Source organism: Echiichthys vipera, assembly GCF_963691815.1.
Source record: "Echiichthys vipera genome assembly, chromosome: 16".
In the NCBI taxonomy this organism is placed as follows: domain Eukaryota; kingdom Metazoa; phylum Chordata; class Actinopteri; order Perciformes; family Trachinidae; genus Echiichthys; species Echiichthys vipera.
The window spans coordinates 8,114,433-8,137,791 of record NC_139841.1 but is presented as its reverse complement, the minus strand read 5'-3'; the positions used below and the strand labels follow the sequence as shown (position 1 = coordinate 8,137,791).

The 23,359-nt window shown below is 39.4% G+C and overlaps 2 protein-coding genes across 4 annotated transcripts in view; both read right to left on the bottom strand.

The window, feature by feature from the left end:
• The window catches only part of tjp2a (tight junction protein 2a (zona occludens 2)), a 40,820-nt gene extending 38,076 nt beyond the window's left edge, over positions 1–2,744 (bottom strand). The window contains exon 1 of one of the 3 annotated variants that reach the window (XM_083930421.1): positions 2,604–2,744. The gene's annotated coding sequence lies outside the window, so the exon portion shown is untranslated. Of the gene's footprint in view, positions 1–1,715; positions 1,827–2,603 lie in introns of those variants that run through there. The other 2 variants (XM_083930423.1, XM_083930422.1) reach the window with 2 other exon arrangements.
• Positions 2,745–9,867: 7,123 nt separating this feature from the next.
• pip5k1ba (phosphatidylinositol-4-phosphate 5-kinase, type I, beta a) lies at positions 9,868–21,087 on the bottom strand (the record flags this gene model as incomplete). Its single annotated transcript, XM_083929271.1, has 13 exons — positions 20,980–21,087; positions 18,454–18,584; positions 18,183–18,300; positions 17,915–18,067; positions 16,884–17,180; positions 14,013–14,197; positions 13,371–13,451; positions 12,730–12,778; positions 12,473–12,557; positions 12,248–12,388; positions 12,056–12,140; positions 11,518–11,614; positions 9,868–9,906 (listed from the first exon to the last, which is right to left on the bottom strand). Exons 1-13 carry the CDS (start codon positions 21,037–21,039, stop codon positions 9,868–9,870), a joined length of 1,521 nt encoding a protein of 506 aa, XP_083785397.1. The 5' UTR covers positions 21,040–21,087.
• Between the last annotated feature and the right edge of the window lie 2,272 nt (positions 21,088–23,359).

Here is a 23,359-nt window from a genome sequence, read left to right as displayed (position 1 = left end):
TTGCCTACCGCTGCCCCCGCTTACAAGCCACTTGCCTCTCCGCAGAGTGAGTGGTCTGTGATCGATAGCAAGGAACGGCAAAGAACTGATGCATGAAGAGGCAAGATGCGAGTCAACAATGGCTCTGCTTTCCAGCAACGGCAGAGGCTAATGCGGTTTCATCCAGAGCTAAAAAGAAATGAGATGGTCATGGAGTTTCTGCTGGACAGGTCATTTTAGTGTGCCAGATCCTAGAACACGGCATTAGCAGAATTCAGATTCTATCAGTTACAATCGTTTTGTATGTTATTCCTTTGTTTTATTTGTTAAACAATGACTTTTAAATAAAAAATAAAATAAAATGCAAATGTTAAAAAAACGGCCAAACATATCCTCCATACAATTGACAGGTTTACTGCAGGACTGTTGTTTTACACTGCAGGTAAAGTTAGACTAGTGTTGCCAACCATCCATTAAGATAAGGAATCTTCCCTTATTTCCAAACTAAAAGACGTTTCCCTGTGAGTGGCTAACGTTTCTCTGGTAAAAAAAAGACTAAGCGTTTACAGAAATATTGGGCAGAATGGTACAAAGAAAACGTTCAAGATAACGCATATAAGGCCACCCGCACCTTCTGCCACTGTCAGAGTGGAATTACTGAAAAATTCCGAATACTGAAAATAAAATTGTTTGCATTACTCAAGAACGTTTTAAAATAAAATTCTTGAATAAATCCATGCAGTGTTTCCCAGCAGTGGGGCAATACGGGACACATGTTTTAAGTACAAACTAGATTTTGAACAGCAAAGAACAGGGGAAATTGTCTTTCTTAGCTAAGTATATTATACATTTAGATACAGTAAGTATAGTAATAATGCAGTCATGCAAGTGTATTTTTGTTATATGCACATAAGCCCACACTCCACAACCCCTGTCCCTTATTTCCATTTCAGGGACAGGAGGAGATGAGCTCTGGACAAGAAACAGCTCCTTCCATGGAACATTTACAACTTGTGACCCACAGCACTTTATAAGAAGATCATGGACATTATACGCACTGGAAGTAATTTACTATTTTTCATATTTTTACATATTATAAAATGTACTGTATGATTTGTTGTTGTGTGTGTGTGTGTGTGTGTATAACTTTTTAATTGCATAAACTTAAATAAAAAAGGCAACCCGAGGTCAGACCAAATATTAGATGTTAGAAATACCTCTCAGTATGAGGCAATACAATTCAAACTTTACATTAGGGTTAGAATTCTCTTTATTGATCCTTTAGGATGACTCCCAAGGAAATTGACTTTCCAGCAGATTACATAAACACAAGGGAGGTATAAAAAATACAGTAGAGGATAACCAATAAACTCTTAGCTTAATAGATACTGAAAGTATAAAAAAAACAATAAACAGTAAGCAATAAACTCTTAGCTAAATAGATACTGAAAGTATAAAAAAAACAATAAACAGTAAGCAATAAACTCTTAGTCAAATATATATGAGGTAGAATACAGAAGAATACAGTTCAAATAAAATTCACGGAAAATGAAATCAATTATTGAACTTAAGTTGTGGATAAAGTTATTGCACAAAAAAGAAGAAGATAAGTGTCCAGGTATGTGAGAGTAGATAATTAATTGCACATTAAAATTACAATTCAACTGAGCTAGAAGCTGCCTCAAAAATGACCATAAAATGAATACAACACAGTCTAAACAAACACTGAAATTTACCTTCATGAAGATGGCCCAAAGTACTGCTCTGTTGTTGTTGTTTCCGCCTACACTTTCAGGTAGGTATAGGCTTCAGTATACTTCAGTCATGAGTTAACCGGCACCGGAGTGTATATGGTCTTAATAAAGTATAAGTAACTCATGCTGTCAGATACATATAGTATCTGTAGTATGCCAAGTGATGTAACTCCAATGTTAGGCTTACCATTCATGATATAGTGGAGGAAAAGTAAGATTTCACCAAATGGAAAAGTGCACTATTTAAGTGAGAGCTTACTTACTTCATTAGCCTAAACCAGGGGTGGGCAATTCCGGTCCTGGAGGGCCACTGTCCTGCATGTTTTAGGTTTCTCTCTGCTCCAACACACCTGATGCAGGACAGTGGCCCTCCAGGACCGGAATTGCCCGCCCCTGGCCTAAAGGTAGCCTCACTTTACACACCTAGAGCTACTTTTACACACAACAGAAGTCTGAGGAAGCTCAAATGTGGCTTTCCAAACTGCTGGATGCTAAACGGTGAACATGCACTACCAGGCCTACACACGGAATACACATGAGAGTTCAACCAGTAGCTACAGGACAATGGCAGCCCAGCCCCGCTGTACCTCTGGTGTATTTACACAGGGGCTACACAAGCATGAACACAGAGAGCACACACACTAAAACACACACTGCAGCTCACACTCGGCTACAAACAACTAGAGACAAGTGAAAACGACACGCTGCTGCCTTATGAGCAACAGAAAAGTTTAAAAACTGTAACTGTGACTACCAGGTTAAACCCATATGAGGTAAACATCAGTGTAATGCCCTAATATGGAGGTGAGCGCGTCGAAACACGGTGAAAACATGTCGACACCCAGGGCGGACAACACACGGCGCACTTACCAGGTGAAACTCCGGCTGCGACCGTTTCCGTGTGACCGTTTCCGTGTGGCCGTTTCCGTGTGACCGCAGCAGATAAATCCGAAAGGTCGGGGTGGAAGTGAAGGGTGCAGCGGCGTTTGGGGGTTTCAACGGGAAGAAATGTCGGTGGCTAATTCGGTTTAGTCTGGGCCAAAGAAAATGGATTTCCTGGTTGCTCGCAGGTATGTGGGCGTGGTTTACAAACTGCAGGTGTGTGTTGTGTTGCAGCAACTCTAGTTTCAACATGTGACTCCCCGTGGGTGCGGAAGGTGGTGACATTCTCCTGAGTCACCCATCCTGTGACCTGGACCTGATAGGACCATAGACTGTGTGATATGGATAGGACTCAGTTTACAGACACATGCACACATTTAAAGTTTTAAAAAATCATATCAATCAATCATATAATTAACAATCAGTGTTTGGGGGTGGCCGGAATCTGAAATATAGTAGGCCTAATTAATACAAAAAAAATACCAGGGAAAAAAACACAAATGCTGTGTTGTGTGACTTCTAATAAAAATATACGTTATTACTTTAGACTGCCCTGTGAATGTGATGTTTTCACATGGGAATTGTGTTCCACAGATGCAGGACTATAGGTGTAAAGCATTTCATTATCTGATATCTAACTGGACGAAAACGGAATTAATCAAATATTTTACAAATTAAATACATGTATGTATCAATAAAGGGATGAGAAAGTTATCTCATTTATTGATCTTTATTTATTAATTGATCTAAATGGCCAATAAAAGTTTTATAATGTAGGCTACTAGCTATCAAAATAGGCCAGGTAAAATTAAAAAAGGGTTAATAAGAAATTATACAAAACAATTACTGATAAATGTGATAAATGATAAGGAATTATATCCATGATAGGCCTACGTGTTATAAACCATGTGCCACATGAGAAGTGTGTTTCACGTGGGACAATGTGTGAAATGAATGTTTTTTATTACATGTGATTTTTACATTTGACATGAGAAATATTACTGAAAATACTGAAAGTTTATCACGTGAAAGCATTTTAAAAACCATAAACTCTTCATCTGACTGTGTCGAATAGTAAATGGTGTTCCAGATGTGATAAACTTGTAAAATGTTTGACAAAAAGACCAAGGTCTGTACTTTTCCTTGTTTGATATCTGCAAAATCCAATTAAAAAACGTGGAAAAAGTCCAAGGTCAACGTCCTATAAGTAGCATTTTCTTCCCAAGCTTTCACTACATGTTGTTGTCAGTTGCAATGAAAAAATGTGTTTTACATGTGATACATTCACATGTGCTTTTTTTGTGAGGGTAATTTGCTTTAATGATGTTACATTGCATTACCAAAAGGGCATTTGGTCTAAATGAAACTTTATCTTTACTGCAGCATGTGTGATGTATTAATCCCACCATGTATTGCTTGATAGAAAGTGCGCTTTGCTGTTGGTATCGACATCAAGCTCAACTTAGCCTTGCAAGGTATACACTTTCTTTCTTTCTTTCTTTCTCTTTCTTATCTCCTTACTTGTTCATGGTGAAAGCAATACTCCTTAACCAAATGGTGCCACCTGTGCACACACTGGTTTTATTGTTTGCTCCCACTTGTGTAGTATACATTGTACATGGTACAAAAGCAACAGCAGCCTGTCATTGTGGTGCTCGTCTGACTGGTTTAACCTGGTCAGTTTAAGACCCTCTGGCACATTTGAGTTCTTAAACAGAAAGGCCCAGTAAAAGCTGTTAAAACAACAATTTGTTGTTGCCAGAATGAAAACCAAACTCCGCCACAGCTCTGATCCTCACAACAGCCTGGTTTAGTAAAGTTTCAAAAAATGTAATTTCACAACTTACAGTAAGTTAAGGCTTTCCGTCAAATCGCGACTTAAAACCACCACCACTTAAAATCCACCTCGGGCAGAGTCTTTCATCCAAATCGGGTTAACCCTTATCCTCTAAACCTGAGTGGTAGATCACCATTCAGCTCTGTAATGACATCACTGGATGAAGACAGACAGAGGAAACTACTGCACCTTAGAAATTTATTTGAATTGAACCAGTCATATTAATATTTAATAAAACTGGATGCAAAAACAATATTTAGGCTATCTTTTAAAATGATCCAGAAAGAAGCAGTCTGCAGGTAAACCAAAGACATTCATGTAATCATCCTTAATGGTATGCAGTAGAGCACAAGGCACACATAGGCAAACATTAACACCACCATACCTTATCCTTTCTATACAGTCTATACTGCTTATGTTATTGCTGTGCCCCCTTGTGTTTAAATAAAATATGACGTGTTCCTTTAAAATATACACTGTTCTGATTTTCCATCTGAAAATGTTTTCATATGTTAAGATTAATGAAAATGTCGGCTACACAAAAATTAAAAAAAAATTAAAAATATAATTTCCATACATTCCTGCAACCATCACACACTGTATGCATGACTCAAAGATATTATTTTCTGCATCAGCTAGTGGGCACTGCAACTGTATATCTCGTCCGATGTCTACTATGTGGCCCCAGAGAACACACACCAACTAACTATACACCATGTTACTGTACATCAGATGTAGGCCACACCATATACATTTCACGTAAATCAGACAATGCCTGTCGCATAAGCTTTACTTCCTGTTGTGGTGCTATGACTGTGAATCCAAAAGGGTGTGCAGATGTCTTCAGGTCTGGACCCTTATCCAGAATGAGAAATTGACAAGTCTGTAAGTCAGTAAAGTCAAATTACGACAACTTCCTTTTTTTAAGTTTTGGGCAAAATTTACCGCCACAACTTTTTGTGCGCTTAAGAGCACGATTAGCACCTCAAAAATGCTAAAAGTAATTAGTGGCCGCTATAGAGCCAAAGTGTCCATGGCAAAGCCCAAGACATGACATCAAAGTCATTTTTTTTTAGCATGGGCGAAACATTTTGTGAGTTTTTGTGCATCCTAAAACAAAAGTGTGTTAGTAAATACTATTGAAATTGACGAACAAAATCCAAGATGGCCGACTTCCTGTCCGGCGAAATAAAATGTATGTGTTCTTTAAGATGAGAGCAACGATCCCACCAAATTTCATGAACATCAAAGGACCGTTATCCCAACCATGGCGTGCAATTGGGGGCGCTATGGAGCCCGCTGGCCACACCTGACCCCATTTCTGCAAGCCTTCGTGCATTCGATGCCCCTAAAAAATGCAATGGAGCAGTAGCAAAATAATAATAATAAATCTTTAAAAACAATAGGTTTCCTCACACTTTCGTGCTCGGGCCCTAAAAAAAGAATGAATATTTAAGAACATAAAATATAAGTTTATTTCACAGATACAAGTTCAAAGTATTGCTATAATACAGTTGTAGGCCTAGAAATCACAAAAAGCACAGATTTTTAAAAACTTTTGGCAAAAAGAAGACAGTTGACATAATGTACAATACGGTCATTATTTACCCCCAGGATTCAAAACCGTTTATAACAGGCATTGGCTTAAACAGATCCCAGTGAAGATGAAAGGTGCAGTACATTCTCTAGAGAAATGACACAGTGAAGCATGAAAGGTCAAGGACTGAAAACTATACAGTGTGTCGCTGTTGTAATAACACAGAAAAAGATGTCATTATAACGAGAAACTGAGCAAATACTTTTTTGTCATGGTGGCAGCACATTCTGCACGTTTGATGAAAATATACACAGAAAATACCTAAGAATGAATAATTATGTAGCATAATATTGATATATTCTTTTGGCATTCTAAAATCGGTTATACAAAAAGTTTGTATCACTCTTGATTTTCAATGTCTTGACAGATGCAGCTTTCATTCAGATATAATTATATGACTTAAAAAGCTAGTTGCATTACTTTTCCTGTAGCTGATTAAGTGACAGCATAATCTACGTCCTCAGGGATCCAGCCGCTGAGAACATTTACACATTTGCACAGAAATTCAGACGCTCCAGAGGAGACGTCAAAGTCATTTTTGTTTGTTTGCACTGTTGTTAAAATTAGCAGCAAAGTGCAAGCAAGAGGAGAAGAAACAGCTTCATAGTGTTTTATAAATCTACACAATGGTTCAGTGATCTTAACACACATAAACACAGACTGTATCCCCATCTGTTCATAATGGGATTTCTGCAATAACCAGTAATTTGGCACATTAACTTTGACTCAAAAAGTAAAGTCACAGAGGCACAGCGTGATACTCACAGTGGAGAAACTGACATTAACATGTTAGCTGTAGTTTGTGTCACATTTACCCTCTTGTGAGGTCCTGATTTGACACTGTTGGACTGGGAGGTCAGAAGTCCAGGTGGTGCCTCACTAAAAAAAAAAAAAAAAAGATTTAGGATAAAGGACAACATTAGGTGTTAGGAATCAAACGAATTAGGAGTTGAACATTTACAAACTAGAAATAAATGGATTGAAAGAACAGGCCCAGGCAGGTGTTTGAAGTAACCTATATTATTATCTCTCTTTGGAATGACAAACAAACTGTTTTTGCATGATTTAGTATAAAGCAAAGAGTGGATAGTGTGCACATCCAATGCCACTTGGGTGCAGGTGCAGAACAACATAAGCATGCAAAGGCAAAAGAGAGGTAGCTCTGCCTCCCAACAAAGTATCCGACCGCAGGTCAGGTTCAGCTTTGGTATTTAATGTAATGTATAACGAAATTTCCCTCTCTCATGACTGTTTTAGTCATCTGTGTCCACGTGTTGTAAGCATATGCAGATTGCCAAATGGGGGAAGAGCAAAAATGACAGAAAATGTGGCATTAGCCTGGCATGTCAGGAACCAGTAACAGATTAAATAAAGCAATATATACAGTATATAGCGGGACAGACTTAGACCTGGGTACTGGCCAGGTTCAGGCTTCAGTTTTAGTCTGGAAACTGAATATTGGATGACCCTGATGTGGGCCACAAGCTAAAAATTTATCTGGTCTCACGATAAGCAAGAAAATCCTAAATACTGGTCTGACACTGAATAAGGTAAGCTCCCTGAAGTTCAATGAAGCAACGTTTCAACATTGGACTAAACATGGACATCTGTGAAGTCACACATAAGTTTCAAAGAGCCATTGTAATCCTAACGAGGCGTTGACGACACTAGGGGACGCTCTGCTCCACACTGGCCGCTTGATGGAACTGGCTATTTCCGAACTAGGTGACGTCCCCTGCTGTGAAATGTACCTGCTCATAAACTTTCTGTTATTCCATCTAATCAAACCATCCAAATCTATTTCTGAAAACATGTTAGGCAAGAAACAGGCAACGCCACTGCTGAATCTTGTTTTATTATAAAACTGCATCACCTAGTTTGACAGCTTGCTCCAAGTTTTGTGAGTCAGCAGTGTCGTGCTTGATGGAATAATTTGGTCCAGTCAACTTTATGCAAATAAAGACCGCCAAATGCAACACAGCCCCCCTCTAAACCTGAATGATACGTGCCTCTGCTGGAAATACACCGTAAGTGTGGGAAATTAGCTGTAGAGACCAAAACTGATCTTTTGTGCCAGGTACTCAAGGTAGCAGTAGACCAGCAGCTCCTGTGTTCTTAAGGGTTTTTAAAGAATAATAATATTCTTAATAAAGCGTACACTTGACATTGATTTTCTTTATAAATGGCTAAAATACATTTAGCTGCAGACCCCCTTCCACAGCATTACAGTGATTCACTTCCATGCCTTTCCTCTTGGCTGCGTCTTCAAACTGCCGACCACCTTTGTACTGTAGGTATAAGACTTACTATGGTACCTCATACAACCCCGCATCAAAAAAATCCAAGCTATCCCTTTCAATGTTAAACCATCTGGGAGCATAGAGATAATCTCTGAGCAAGCAGTCAAAAATAAGAGTTAAGAAGAAAAAAGTCTTTCAGAAATGTTGCTTTCATCCACACTTTAGTTTCTGAGTCTCTCTGTCTTCTGTCAGAGGCTTTGAGGTCAGATTAACTCCGACGTCTGCAGGCTTCCCACAGTGCCTGAGTAGAACTGCTTAATGTGGGCTGAAGAACAGCTTCATATAAGCCTGAATGAGGATTTTGTGGTTATGTAAGAGAAGTGCTGTAGAAAAAGGGGATTCATGGAGGTTTCTCAGGCTGATACAGGCGTAAGGACTGATCGGGGGAGTGCAGGGGACAGGGCTCGGCTGAGTCACGCAGTATAGACGTCACAGGATATAATGGAAAGTAGCACACAAAGCTCCAGATCTTGAATAGTGTATCAGGTGCGTGGTAGTGGCAAGGATCACACGAAACAAAACACCTAAAATGTCACATTCTGTTTATTCTGTTGTTATCTGTACTTCATGTCCACTGTCTGTATTTATAATCCACATGGTGTGATGTATTTGTCCCTCATGTCACCTTGTCTAGGACTTAATAAAAAAAATGTCACAGGATGCCAGTGGGCCTCCAGGACCAAAAAAAGACAGTTCTAGGAAGATATGAGATGGCAGGCAAATAAGAGGCAGGCTGATGTAAGCATGCATGAAAAGAAAGGTTTCTATTTAGGTTATTCAGTGTCTTCTGCTGAGGCAAAACTGAGTCATCAAGAGGACCCAAGTGCCTTTTCTGTTCAGAAGCAGAAACCGTGTCTTGTCCCAAAGCAACCCATCAATCACCAGAAAAAAGTTGGCATTGTACATTTCTGCAAACCACAGATACGTTAAATTTCAGTGTTTTCTAAAACTCAACGTTTGAAAGGTGTGAAACACGTTATCATTCCCTACTTGTTGTCACAGACCGACACTTTTTGACGCTCCACGTTTGCAGTTTTAAACACGTGGTTAGCAACAGCGTTACTTAGGTCTAGGCATCAAAACCACTTAGTTAGGTTTAGAAGAAAAGTGTGGTTTGGGTTAAAATAAATATGTCTGTTATGAAATAAGGTTTCACATGGAACAGGACATGAACCCCAGCCTCTGGGGGTAAAAGTCTGATGCTTGTATGACCCGACCATCCACCCTGACCTCCTCCCTAAGCGGGGTTTGAGACTTCTTATAGCCTACTGCGTCACCTGACTTCTGGAGCACATGCTGTCAGTTGAAAGCCTGGTGCGTGTCATACAGGCGCTGGAGGGTACCAAACAAACCGTTGAGATGTTTCATATCAACGTTTCTTTGCAGAAACAAACAATACCAACATTTTTTTTCTGCCAACCAGGCTGCTAAAGAAAGATCAATAACACAATCAATAGAATGGTCTATGGATATGATTTGCTGCTTACAGTTTATGGATGCTGGGACACAAACGACTGATCAACTCCAGCTGGGTCCCCTGGGTGAGTCTGTGTGATGCTGAAAATGCAGAAACACCCAGTGACCTCTGGATTCATCATGGGTGATGTTTCCAAATACACCAGTACAACACAGTATTATGCCCAACACTCATAAGTCATGAGAATAAAAAAGATGTAATAGTAATATTCAAAAAAATGTGAGCTATAAAAGGAAGAGCCTTAAGGAGCAATGTGTAGGATTTAGGGGGATCTATTGGCATATATTTGGATTCATGTATAATCCCCTGAAACCAAGAATTCTTGTGTTCCCCGGGTCCTTCAGATACATCGGAGCGGGGAACATATGACCCCCTTAGAATGAGCAGTTTGTATTTATATAGGGAGTGGGATGCCCGCCATGTTGCACAGCCATGTTTCCACAGTAGCACAGAACAGAACCCAAACAATGGCTGTAGAGAGACCCTTTCACGTTTTTCACGTAGGCCACCGTAGGTTCTACTAATTGACTGTATACAGAAAAGCATACCCGTTGGATCAACTTGATCCAATCGCACTCGTCATCCTGTCAGACTTTGACTCCTCCTCATCTCCTCTTACCAAAAAAGGGCATGTATGCGACGTTGGGGGGAGGGAGATGTGTCCATCTGGCTGACTTAAACCGTAGAGGAGAAGTTAGTGCCAGAGGCTAGCTGTCACTCAAGAGGCCACCCCCCTAATTATTCATAAACTTCAACCTCCAATAAATTAAAAACTAGCCTGGTATTAAAAAACATCGCATTTTTTTGCACTTCGATATTGGATCAACCAGGAAGTCGCTGTGGTGGGGGCTTGGTTCTACTAAACACTTGGAAAGAGAGGGGTGAACGGAGGGGTAGCCTATTCAGTTAGTTGCAGTTTGAAAAATCACCGCTAGATGCCACTAAATCCCACTGGTCTTTGAATATGTTGGGAATAACAGGTGCAGGAGCAGTTTTTAGTTAGATTAGGAGATTGATACCACCCTCATGTCTGTATGCTGAAGCTAGCCAGCAGCTGATTAGCTTGTGACATTCTGGAGTCTTGTCCTCGCTATGAGGTTGCCAATCAACCAGAAATGTATTTTTTTTAGAGGTTAAACAAATGAGATATAATTGGTGAACTACTATAGAGAGGTGCTAGTAGCTTTTTGTCCTTTAGAGAGAGCCAGGTTAACTAACTCTTCCTTCCAGTGCTTGTGCTGAGCTAAACGGCTGCTGGCTATAGCTTCATATTTAGCACAGATACGGGAGTGGCATCAAACTTCTCTCGCTCTCACCTCTCTCTAAGCAGGAAAGCAAATCACAGCATTTCCCAATATGTTGCACTATTGCTACAAATTCAGTGTGGAAGTATTTTTAACATACAGCCCTTTAAAATAAGTTACACATTTGCTCACAACATTTTATGCTTCATTGTTAAAATATCAAGGTTTAAAAAGAGGGATGTTTGGGTTGTGGTGTTTAATAATTAAAGGATAAGGTTGATGATATTCCATATTTCTTGGGGCTAAGGGCCACAGACAATATTGAAAGACAAATTAAACACTGTTGATTTTGGTCTTTTCATGGGATTTAGTGACAATAAGATATATCTATAGATGAATGCCCTGTAATTAAAAAATGTTTTTGTATAAAATAAAACAAATCCATACCAAGTAGACGTCCAGTTCAGACTCTGACTGGCTCCTGCTGAGGGACGGCAGAGGATCATCCAGAGCGACTGTTGAACTGGAGGCTCGTCGCTCTTCACTGCAACATAAAAACATCAAGTGAATATAAAGATGTGAATGTGCAGCACACTGCGTTTCTGCTTTCAGCTTCACTTTTGATTTTGCTTCTTAGAAAAATGTAAACATACAGTAGGTAATTTATGTTTGAACAAATGACTAATGCAGTGTTTTTCTCAACTAAAAAAAAGACTAAACCTGGATTTCAAGATGTTTTTCTCACACGGCATGTATACGTTATATGCATTTTGACCAAATGGGCCTCAGTTAAAATGGAAAACTCCTGTACACTACACCAAATACACTGTAAAACATACAGAAAGAAAACTAATATATCCTAATATATGTCACTGCTCAGTTCATGGATGTAAAGTATTCAAACAAGCAGAACTTTTCTAAATTCCTGGAGAGCTGACTTGTTGAAGATCCAGAGCCTGATCTGAGAGCTGCACATGTAAAGTACCTGTTTTCGAGGTCCTCTTCATCATTTCCCGTAGTCTCGAAAGAAACTCTTGGAAGGAGATCGGGCTGCTTGGACGAACTGTAAACTGTTGTAACAATCAAATCATCAAGCAGTAATACAAGCAACGCCTTCCCTTAAACATGACAAAAGTGTTTGCTAGAATATCGTGTTACATGTGTGTCTTAAACTTACAGTTTCCATCCAGGTTGTCCATGCTCTGAGCCTTCTTCTCCTCCTTCTTCTCCTCCTTCTGTGGGGACAGAAACTCCTGAGAGGCGGACTTTACCGCATAGAGGGAACTCCTCTTCCTCCTTGAAGACGCTCCTCTTAAAGCTGAGAGACAGGAAGAAAGAGTCATTTTAAAAGAGAAGCTTATAAGGATGCATAATGCAGAAGTTTATTAGCTCAGGGACTTACGATGGATCTTTTTAAACACAGTCGAGCCCATGAACTTCAGAAATCTGTCCGCGTAAAAACTGGGCCTGTGAACCGACACTGTGTCCTAAGAAGCAAAGAATGCTGTCAGATACGCACACACATACACACATACACACACACACACACACACACACACACACACACACACACACACACACATGCACTTGTGCACATACTGTGTGTATGTAGTTGGACATAAAACACTGCAGGTATGAGGAGGTTGTGAAGTAACGTACCCCGTCATGTACAAGAGCTTTCCAGGAGTGTTCTACCTTCTTGATGAACCTTAAAATAGGAAATTAAAAATACATGTCACCCATCACCACCTGTTTAATTTTTAGTTTTAATACCGTTCATATACTTTCTGTCTATGGAGCCTGGTGGCACACATGCTCTATGGAGTCTGGAGTGAGCCAAAAGATGAATTACTGCACATCAACTGATACATTAATAAATAAATAATAAACTAAAATTGGATTGATTATGAAATGGATCAAACATCTATGAGATGAAAAATGACAGACGAACCCAGAAGTGACCAGAATAAAGTAAAAACTACAAATGAAAAACTTCTATAAACAAAAATTTCACTATCCAACTTTAAACTGTTATTTCTACTTAATCATTAAAGAGAGAATACTCAAAACTAATTAAACTAGATATGTTTTAATATGTTTTACACATTTTAATGTTATTTTATTCATATTTTACAAGTGGTTTTAAAAAAGTATCCAAATAATTATTTTATGAATTGATTATACTGTAATTTAACACTGAACAATTTTAAATGACCTCTCTGGTGAAATATGCAAATGTGTGCACATTCCAGAATAACCAAAGACCAGACGTGTGTATGTTTTTGTGTCTGTGAGCGCACCTGTAGGACTGAAGGATGTCGATGATTCCTAAAAAGATGAGAAGGTTCTCGTCTTTATGTTTGGCAGGAATTCCACCCAATCTGAAAAAAGAATAAATACGATTAAAATTAAAAACCATGAAAAGTTAGGCTCCAGCACATTCAGTATAGCTATTTAAAATGGATGCTATACTTCTACCATCAGGACAACCGTCACCATAGTTGAATGTGACATTTGAACTCAATGAGACTATTACAAAATTTCATAAGAGTGAGTTTTGTTCATGGGAAAGCAGTTTGTGTTAGAAGACAGAAATAAAAGTGTAGAATGAAGGAAACACAGGCAGACCCCATACAAATTTAAACAATGAAACGTCTTGTGATTTCTTTTTTTGGCAAAATAAAGCCACTTCACACTATCAAACACCTCTGCCTTCTTTGGAGACCATTCTATGTCTCTGTAGGCATGTAACGCAGACGGTTACCAAACAATAACTGTGTTCAGGTTACATACTGTAATAACCCACTTACAGGGAGCTGCAAAAAGAACTCTACTATGAAACCAAGCTGTCAAATGTAATGTTAAAAACTGTATTCTTCCACGCTACCTACCCTTCAAAGCAAAAAAAAAAGCAGAGAAAAGAAATCAAAAACTTTTCTTACGTGTCGTCATCAGCCACTGGTTCAGGGGCCTTCACATCCCCCTGGATGGACTCCAGGGCGGTGGAGTAGAGGACTTTCTGTCCTTTCCTGCTGTCACATCGGTTTTCTCTGCATAGCTGCTTATTGTCTGAAACGTGAATCCCCAGCAGGAGACTGTAGTCCATGATCTTGAAGCTCTCCAGGACCTGACGAGAGACGGATACTGAACGTAAGCAACTCCAGCAATTAGCAAAGGCAGTTAAACTACTGTCTCTTTAAGATCCCCTCCCGAAAAAGCCCAATCTGATTGGTCGGTGTTTCTAGGTCTTCTGAATTTGCATCTCTGCACTGTTATTGGGGAATGACTGTAACAACACTTTCTACATATATATATTTGTGACATCACAACCGTACAGAAGTCCTGACGGCTTGTTTAAAGACACAGTTTCTAAATAAAGACTGTGTGCGTTTCTCTGTGGCCTGAGCCTTTAATAAAGTATTTATAAAGCACCTCCGGGTGCTTTATAACACAACTCTCACTTTTTCATTACGGGACCTTTAAGCACACATTTAGAAAGCCTCGTATGATAAATCCTCATAAATGTCATCATGGGCTGACTGTTCACAATGCTTATTCTTTGGTATATTGAGATCTTCCAGCTGTCTTATCAAGTTAGCATAACGATATCTATTTTAGTGAGAATATATATATATATATATATATATATATATATATATATATATATACTGTATATGTTCATGGTTAAATTTAATACATTGGATACAGCTTCAAGTAGGACCTCTGACCTCCATCTAATGCAAAGAGTCATTCATTTGGGGTATTATGTTGCTTTTTAGGTATTTGTGCTCTTCAACTCTTTTGTCCAGAAATATCATCATTTTAATATTGACAAGTTGATACATGTTATAAAACACTACTAGAACGGTAAATAACACAAACAGTACATGTACTGTTTTAACCACACATAGAAAACTTCTCTTGAACAAGCTGTAAATTGACCTTCCATAACAAAGCAGGTCCCAGTTATAGGGTCTTAAACCTTGATCTGCAAACCAAAAGTACAGTCCAACATAAGCCTCAATCCCTGTGACCAAACACTGATGTCATGAAGTAACTGCTGTAAACAAAGAGGCCCTTACTTCCCAATGTGTTACCTAATACACTTACTTACAGAGGCCCAATAAGAACATGTTACACCCAGACGGGGCCAGTTTGAGTCCAGCTGCTCAGTCTGATCTTGAGTCAGGTGCTCCGCTCTGTTGGCTGATAATCCTTCATCAAGTGACCACTGTTGATTCACACTAATGAATTAACAGGCAGGCACGAATGAGGCCATCGTAACAGCTCTGGTCTGAGCAAAGGGAGCACGGCTCATGGAAGTGGGCTGTCACGGTTGCATAATGTTATCAGGAGGGGCGTGGTGCCATGATCACTGGCTGAATTCAGTTCAGTCGAGGAAACATTTAAACCTGCTGTGACAGCTGAAAGGATCAGACGATGAAGTGATTGAACAACCAAGTATCACTTAAGTTATTTATCATTCTCTGGATTCAGTTTCCTAAAATGTGAAAATGTGCAGTTGTTTCTCTGTTTTATATCATTATAAGTGAAATATCTTTGGGTTTTCGACTGTTGATCAGGAAGTCTGGAACTTGTGATTAGCAGTTTTCACTATTTTCATCTAACTGTAAAGCAAGGAATCTCTGTATGTCTTGTATGTTTGTCCTTTGCTTATCTCAAAATCCAATCTGCTGCACACTTGGTGGGTGTACTGCAGGGTACCCAAAGATGATGTTTCATATGGTTTTGCTATAGCTGTCCCTCAAATGCTTAAATGCTGTGGTCAAGGCATTTTGCTATTGCAAACACATTAGATAACAGATGTTTGAGTGACAAATGACACATGACAAATTTGGTGCCATTTCTAAAATAGATGGCTCTTTAGCAGCATAATCAATCTATTAGGAAGAAATCTGTCTGTCTATGCATGTATGACTGTCCTTCATATGCAATCAAGAACTGTTCATTAAATCAACTTCACACTTAGCAGGTGCCGAATGCCCACTAGCTGTGAGGCTTACAGTAATTTGCTAAAATATCGACTGACCTACTGGTTTGAAGAAATTCAAGAAATTTGATTGTCTCATTTACATTTTACCATTGTCCTCCTTGTTGCTGAGGGTATCATAATTCAAATTGAAGTAACCTTAGCTCACGTGCGCAAAACTCACATCCTTCAGGTGTCACTGCCTGACCTGAGTCGCTTTTGAAAAGAACTCAGACTTAAAATGCATCCAAAATAGGCAAACAAGCGATTTACGAGGAACATCAATGGGAAATAAAAGAATGACCAAACAGATAACATTAAATATTAAACAAAATGTATTAAGCAGATTTGATAGGGACAAAAGAGGTGCCTGATCTAATCAAATAGGTGCCGGTTCCAATCCGAGGGTCCCAGGCACAATTTAAGCCCTGCTTCTCCTAAACCTTACCTAACCATGCCCTGCTCATTGAAAAATTATGCCAAAGGGGTATAGCGTTAAAAATGTGACGCTAAGGAGTCCTGATCAATCATCTGTATGTTGGAAGTTAGAGAGCGCTGCCACTAGCCAGCAGTGAGGGGGTTTACAGTCGCCATCAATTGTTTAGTTGGATTTCCATTAAATTTGTGGAGCGTTCTAATGGTTCCCAGAGAATAAACTATCTCCATTTTGTAAATTCTCTGTAGAAACACACAGAGACACACTGTTGCTGAAACTCTATTGTGACTTTTTGGACGGAACAGACTAATTCTACTCAGGTAGTTCTATTACCCAGATTACCAACATCCTGACCCACTGCTTATAGATACAAGATCTTTAACACACCCGACAGTCCCTCTGCAGGGTCTTCATCAGGGCACTGTAGGTGTCCGGGTCGAAGTACAGGCCCTCGTGCATGTCTTGGAAGTCCAGGTCTTTGAATGTTGGTGAGGACTTCACACGCTCTTTGCGTGAAGCACGGCGTTTGTATGAGGAACCCTTCAGGTCGTACTTGTAATGCATCTTCATGGCACGTGGCAGCACGTTGTTCATCACCACCACACGGACGGTGACGCCACTGCACTGGATGCAGTAAAGGCCGTAGAACTTGGGCAGCAACGTCCTCGGGTTCTGATTCAGATTCTACAAGAAGAAAGACCAAGCAGATGTTTTTTTCAGGCAATCTATCTAACCTATTCAATTAAACAACTCTTCTGCCCTAGCACTCTTTCTATAACTATGGGTGGTGAGGGGGCATGGCAGCTTGAAAAGGGACATTCATTTAGGTCGTTTTTGCTAAAGGCCCCTATGCATGATACGCGGTAAAAACGCTTTGGGACGGCCGCTCCATTCATTTCCTATGAAAGAGGCGGTAGCGCTCAAAGTAGCAGCAGCGCACTGCTCAGATTTGCCTCTCTGACGCTGCGCTCAAAGTTCAAATCAGATGAACTTTGACCTTGTTGCCGCTGACCTTTCGAAAGCGCAACCAATGAGATAGAAGCTTTGAGTCTGACGTTTTACGTTTCCTAGGCAACCCAGGGAGTGACATCAAGCCAAGGAGGAAAAACGTATTGTTTTTGTGTCCGAGTTTCCCAAACTATTTAAAATTACATTAAAGTTCTTCCACGATCTTGGAAGAAAACCTAAAACCTAGCAGTCACACCAGGTATGCTTCCTCCTTAATAAGGGGAATGGCGCCCCCCTTATATTGCCTACTGGTAATGTGCCAACAAATGGAAGAAAGAAGAAGACTGCAAGCTAGCAAACTGTTGTAAACAACGCAGCATTTAAAATATTAAAAAAACATTTATGAGGGACCTTGTTGGACCTTAAGTATACACACACAGTGAGGGTTTGTGTTTGAGGAAGGAACTCACCATGTAGTACCCAGGAAGCAGCTTCTGCAGGAACTCGGCCTCTTTATGCTGCACCGTCTTAATGATGAACTCATCATCGCTGGTAAGGTAGAACCAGGAACTGCTGGCGCCGGGATTGGACAGCTCGATCAGAGGCTCATTACAGATGGAGTACTGAAATTCAGAATGATGCAACAGTCGTAGCATGAAGCAGTGTTGCAGTCGAATTAGCTGAAACTTCCTCCACATCATGCTGAATCAGAATGATGAAGTGAATTTCCACACTTACCAGATAGTCATCTGGTTTGATCCCAAACAGCTCTCTGAAGTAGCGAAACGCCAGTGGTGCGTACGTTTTCAGACGGAAATCTGGGTAGTGATGTGCTGGAGTCATGTTGCTGCCCTCACTGGAGTACAAACAAAATGTATTTAAGTTAGGATAAGACAAATATCAATGTACAATAATAAAACAGTACAACAGTACAACTTTATATTGTACTTAGGTATCCAAGTAATTAGCTTAATATCAACAATAAAAATGTGTAGGCATGAGGGAGTACCTGGGCAGGAAAACGCTCTCCACCACTGAAAAGTCCTGCATGAGAACATCTCTGTCTGGTTTAGAGCTGAGGTTCCCCACAGCGTAACCGATGCCCAGCTGAATGGCTCCTTTCAGGGCAGCTGCCGTGGGCTAATGAATCATAAGGGAAGGAAAAAACAATATATTTGTTTAAAAAAGAAATCAATCACTTGAGAAGTGTGGCTCATGGGATGGCAATGTTGATCAGTCGGTCCATCCAATATAGATTGGTGAGTCGATCTCAGCTACGACTGGATAGATTGCCATGAAATGTTATGCAGAAAGAAGATCCCAAGAAGATCAAATCCTGCTGACTTTGGCCATCCTGTGACTTTTCTCTTAGTGCCATAATCTGGTGAGAAGTGCAGCTTGTCCGGTGTTTTGATTGCCATTTCCCCTCAGCCTGTTAGTGCTGTCAATCGTCCTCTATAATCCTATTTAAATTGAATTCCTTATTATTTCTATTATTTGTATTATATTTAACATGTACTATGTACCTATTAGCCATTATCATGTTATATGTTCTGTCCTCTAGGGTGCAATTCAGCATTAGGCTACATTTGAAATTACATTTGAACAAGCTTTCTTGCTTAGTAACAATTAAAGCTGCAAACGTCAAGTCCAGCGGATTGAGGGAGCTCTTCCGCTCCCTCCCATCGAGTGCTCGTCAGTGCGTGTGCACCAGATTCCAGATTAAATGGCATGCACGAGTACATGCTACATGGAGGTAGGCTGGCTAACTTACTCATAGATAGCAACTGCTAACGTCATTTAACGTATGCCAAGCTTGAGGCGTGTTCCTGTGATATTGTAACATGTGCGAGCTGGGAGGGGGGATCTGTTGCGTGTGCACAAACTATGCCTGAGAGTCAGCTCTTCCCTGAGTGGACAGGATGATATGAGCGCTGTGGATTTTTGAAAAAAAAACAACAGGCGCATTTTTTTTCTGAAACCAAAACCGAATGATTTATGTTGTTCTATCAGAGCAGAGTGTCAACTTTAGTGAATATGATCTAACGGATGTTGCAGACTGGGACTTTAAGCTTGGGCAGGAAAAGAAACACATTAACTTGTCAACTTTCACAACATTATCAATTACAGCTGGTAAGCCCCATGATGAGGAGGAGCGAGGCTGAAAAGAGGTAACATTAATCCTTCTTTGACCTGTGTACAGCCATGCTAGCAGCAATAGAGCACAATGGCTCTTTGAGCTAAATGCTATGTCAGGACACTAACAACAGGTATGATGTTAATGTTTGTTTACCATCTTTGACATGTTAGCATGTTAGCATATGCATTAGCATACCACATAGTACAGCTGAGCAGTAAAAGTCAGGGGATAGTCCGTCATTAGGATTCAGCCTCCAGGTGCCATGAATGTACACAATTCCACGGTAATCCACCCAATAGTTGGTGAGATGATGAACAATTCTTTATAATATCATCCCTTAAAAAACAGCTTTGATGGCGGTGAGGCCCCCTGATGAAGTATTTTAGCATATGCGATGAGTTAATAATATATAGAAAATAAATATCTCAAGTAAAATATAACAAAACATTTTTACTGAAGTGCAGTGAAATCACTCTGTAAACCAAAAACTGAAGCTAATCAGTCTAATCTTCTTATTCACCACTGCTCTGTTCCCTCCATCCCCAACTGTTACATAACACAGCTGACATAACATTTTCTACTGGTATTGTGTCTTTACAAGATCTTTATTTACATCCGGATGGAACTGTATAACCCTTTATAGATGTCACCTTATTAACAGCTAAAGATGCACGATCCAGTTTTTTCCGATCCAATTCGATACTGATATCTGGGCTGAACGTATCGGCTGTGACAGATACTGATCCGATCCTTGAATGAATGAACCGTATACTTTGCTATGTAAGTGAAGGCATCAGGCTTAAAATAAACATTTAGCCTTGTTAAAAAAAGGTAACAAATGAACACAGTTATAAATGTACTTTATATCATTTATTAACAAATAACAAAGTGTACATTAGCAGGAAAAATAAATAAATAACACTTCCATGTAAAGTGCACTGCAGATATTTTAAAATGTGATATAAAATATAGCAGCTGCCTGAAACCCAACAAACAATGGCTTAATTAATTTGCTGTATATGATATTGATAAAAAAGAAATTACTGGATTGTTGTGCTGGAACTGGCATATCGGAGCCGATATCCGTGTATCGGACAAGTGCAGCTCTATTAACAGCAACAAATTAGGAAATTAAAGCTTTTCCTCGACATTTGTAAATATGTGTTTCTTATCTTAAGTATGAAATAAACTGAGAGGTTTAATTCACAAGAATTAGTCTCTGAAACATGCAAACTCTGTGTTGAGTTCAGCCTAATAAATTGTAGTATTGTGTTTGAAAGACAAAGACAGTGCAATGTTTCTCTAATACTGTGTCACTGTCTTCCAAAAAGAGGATATTTGAGAGCTTCCCTTCCTTGGAAAGTATTACATAAATTAATAATAACGTCTGCTTACCTTTGATGCTTTAGAGGCTTTGCTTCCTCTTCCTGCACTGTCTGCGGTGGCCGTTGACATCTTTTGGACAGAGAGAACTTGATTAGAGGGAAGCTCGGCCGTCCTTCCTCCAGCTGTGAGGCTGACAGAGTTCCTTCTTTCCCCTCAGTAATGGAGAACCAGACGCAGTGATTTACCCTCAATGGACTTTACTGAAACTGTATTTTCCAGGTGCACCACTTCTGTGGGTCAGGTAGAGAGAAGACGAGTTACACAGTGCATGGCATTTGCATGAATGTCAATGCAAAGCACGTCAGCTGGTGATAAATTGCACGACTACGACTGATACCCGAGCAGTTCCTCTGTCTAGTTCAAATCTACCTTAGTCCATGAATGTCTTTGACTTAGAGAGCCTTGAAATGTGCAGACCTCTCTGTCTGGAACACTGCTGAGTTCTGAGCAACTACCAGTGTTTGCATGAGTCTTTAACTCCAGAATCCCTCACAACAAACCTTGATCCTTTTTAAGAAGGATTTGAAAAGCATTACATACCAAATTCCCTTCTGTTTTATAACAGTACGGAAAGTGGACTCAGTGCTTACGTATGTGACCCTCAACCCCCCTATGAAGGCAGAAGTGATTACAGAGACAAACAACAAATATATTATCTGTCATTGTGCGTCATTAGAAGCAGCTGTGGTGATGCTGCTGCAGAAAAATGTTCAATAAAATGAAAACATTTACCCCTGTTGTACATTTGCCAACTCATGGAAATGAACTTTCTCTGGAGTTTGTGAACATTAAGTGATTATTTTACTTTCAATAACATTAAATTGTTATTGAAAATATATGAAATTAAACCTAGTTGTAAAAGTACATTATTTCCCATTGGACTGTGGATGACGGAATTACCATGGAACAGTTGGTTCCTGCTAATTATGGATTAAAAAACAAACACTGCTGCAACTATGGCATGTCCTTAGCCGCTTTTTTGAAAAATCAGCACTTTGCGAATACAAAGGCTCTACAGAGGACAATTCCTTTGGCTCTCTTCGGAAGTATAAGTGGATTTGTATTTGTTTGCCCTGTACTTCCACACAGTAAGAATGTGTTATCAGTAATAACAAACCCTCCCAAAGACACTATCAAGTTCAACATCACTGTCATCCAACATGATGGATTTAGTCTTGCTTAAATTCAGATATAGCTTGTTATCAAATCAACTCTAGGAGTTCCAATTATTTTCCCATGAAAATGTTGTTTCAAATTATTCACAGAAAAAAATAAAATCTACAAATGAAATACATTTGAATGTGTGGAAGTCTATAAAATAAATATATGCGATTTATGTACAAAATATACCAAAATGGGCTTTATAATAAGCCTTGAGGAACTCCATGAACTCCAATCATTTTAAATAATTGCTATTTATCTGAACATATTGATATCTATTTTCTAGGTGGCTACTAAACAAGGGGTGTGCAACCCTACTAATGCCATATGTATACTATATTCACCTGGTTATAGAGTGACACATATTTAAGTGCCGAAAGCCTTTTTCACGAATTGTTTGTTACTTTTCATGCCCTGTACTTGCTTGAATTATGCAAATATCAGCTTGTGAACCATAAAACATTCTATCAAAACATCCTTTTCATTTTTTATAACGAACTTGCAAATCCAGCACAGATCCTAAGAGACAAGCCCTTGTTTATTTTAAGTACTGCCTCAGGATGTGGTATTGTGGTCTGACGCGGGGAGAATGAAACTATTTTTTAAGGGTCATGATGAAAAAGCGCGTTTCATTTTGCAGTTCTCCGGGTTGTTTGCATGTTTGAATTGTAGGCTGGAGAGATCAAGAAACCTGCTTAAGATGGATTCCTTTTCATAAACACACGTTGTGATTAATGGTTAGAGCAGTGAATGGAGTAATTCTGTAGGCTACATAGGGTCAGGGAAGGTTCATTTCAGGTTTCCTTTGCAGGTCTTTACATATTGAAATCACACAGCATTACACAACAGCACAACGTGGCTGAAAACATGATGGGTTAAGTGCATTAGTTTTATCCTCTGCATATTAGAGGGATTAGATGGTTTTCATTCAAAACAATGACATATACATTCTTAGTCCAGTGATTGCTTACTAACTATGTTAGTATGATTGTTAAATAATAAATAAAATACAAGACAAGAATTTGACTCCAAATCAGTACAGTAAAAAACTTTCCAATTATTCTTTACAGCTGTTTCTATATGTATTTCCCAGATTAAAGCCTTATAATGTAAAATGTTTCCAGTTTAATCTTTAGTTTCCATTTCAGTTCTTTCAATTTACATATATTTATTTGTGCACTCAAACTTGGCCTGGTTGATCTGTGCCGTGCTTATACCTTCTATGCAT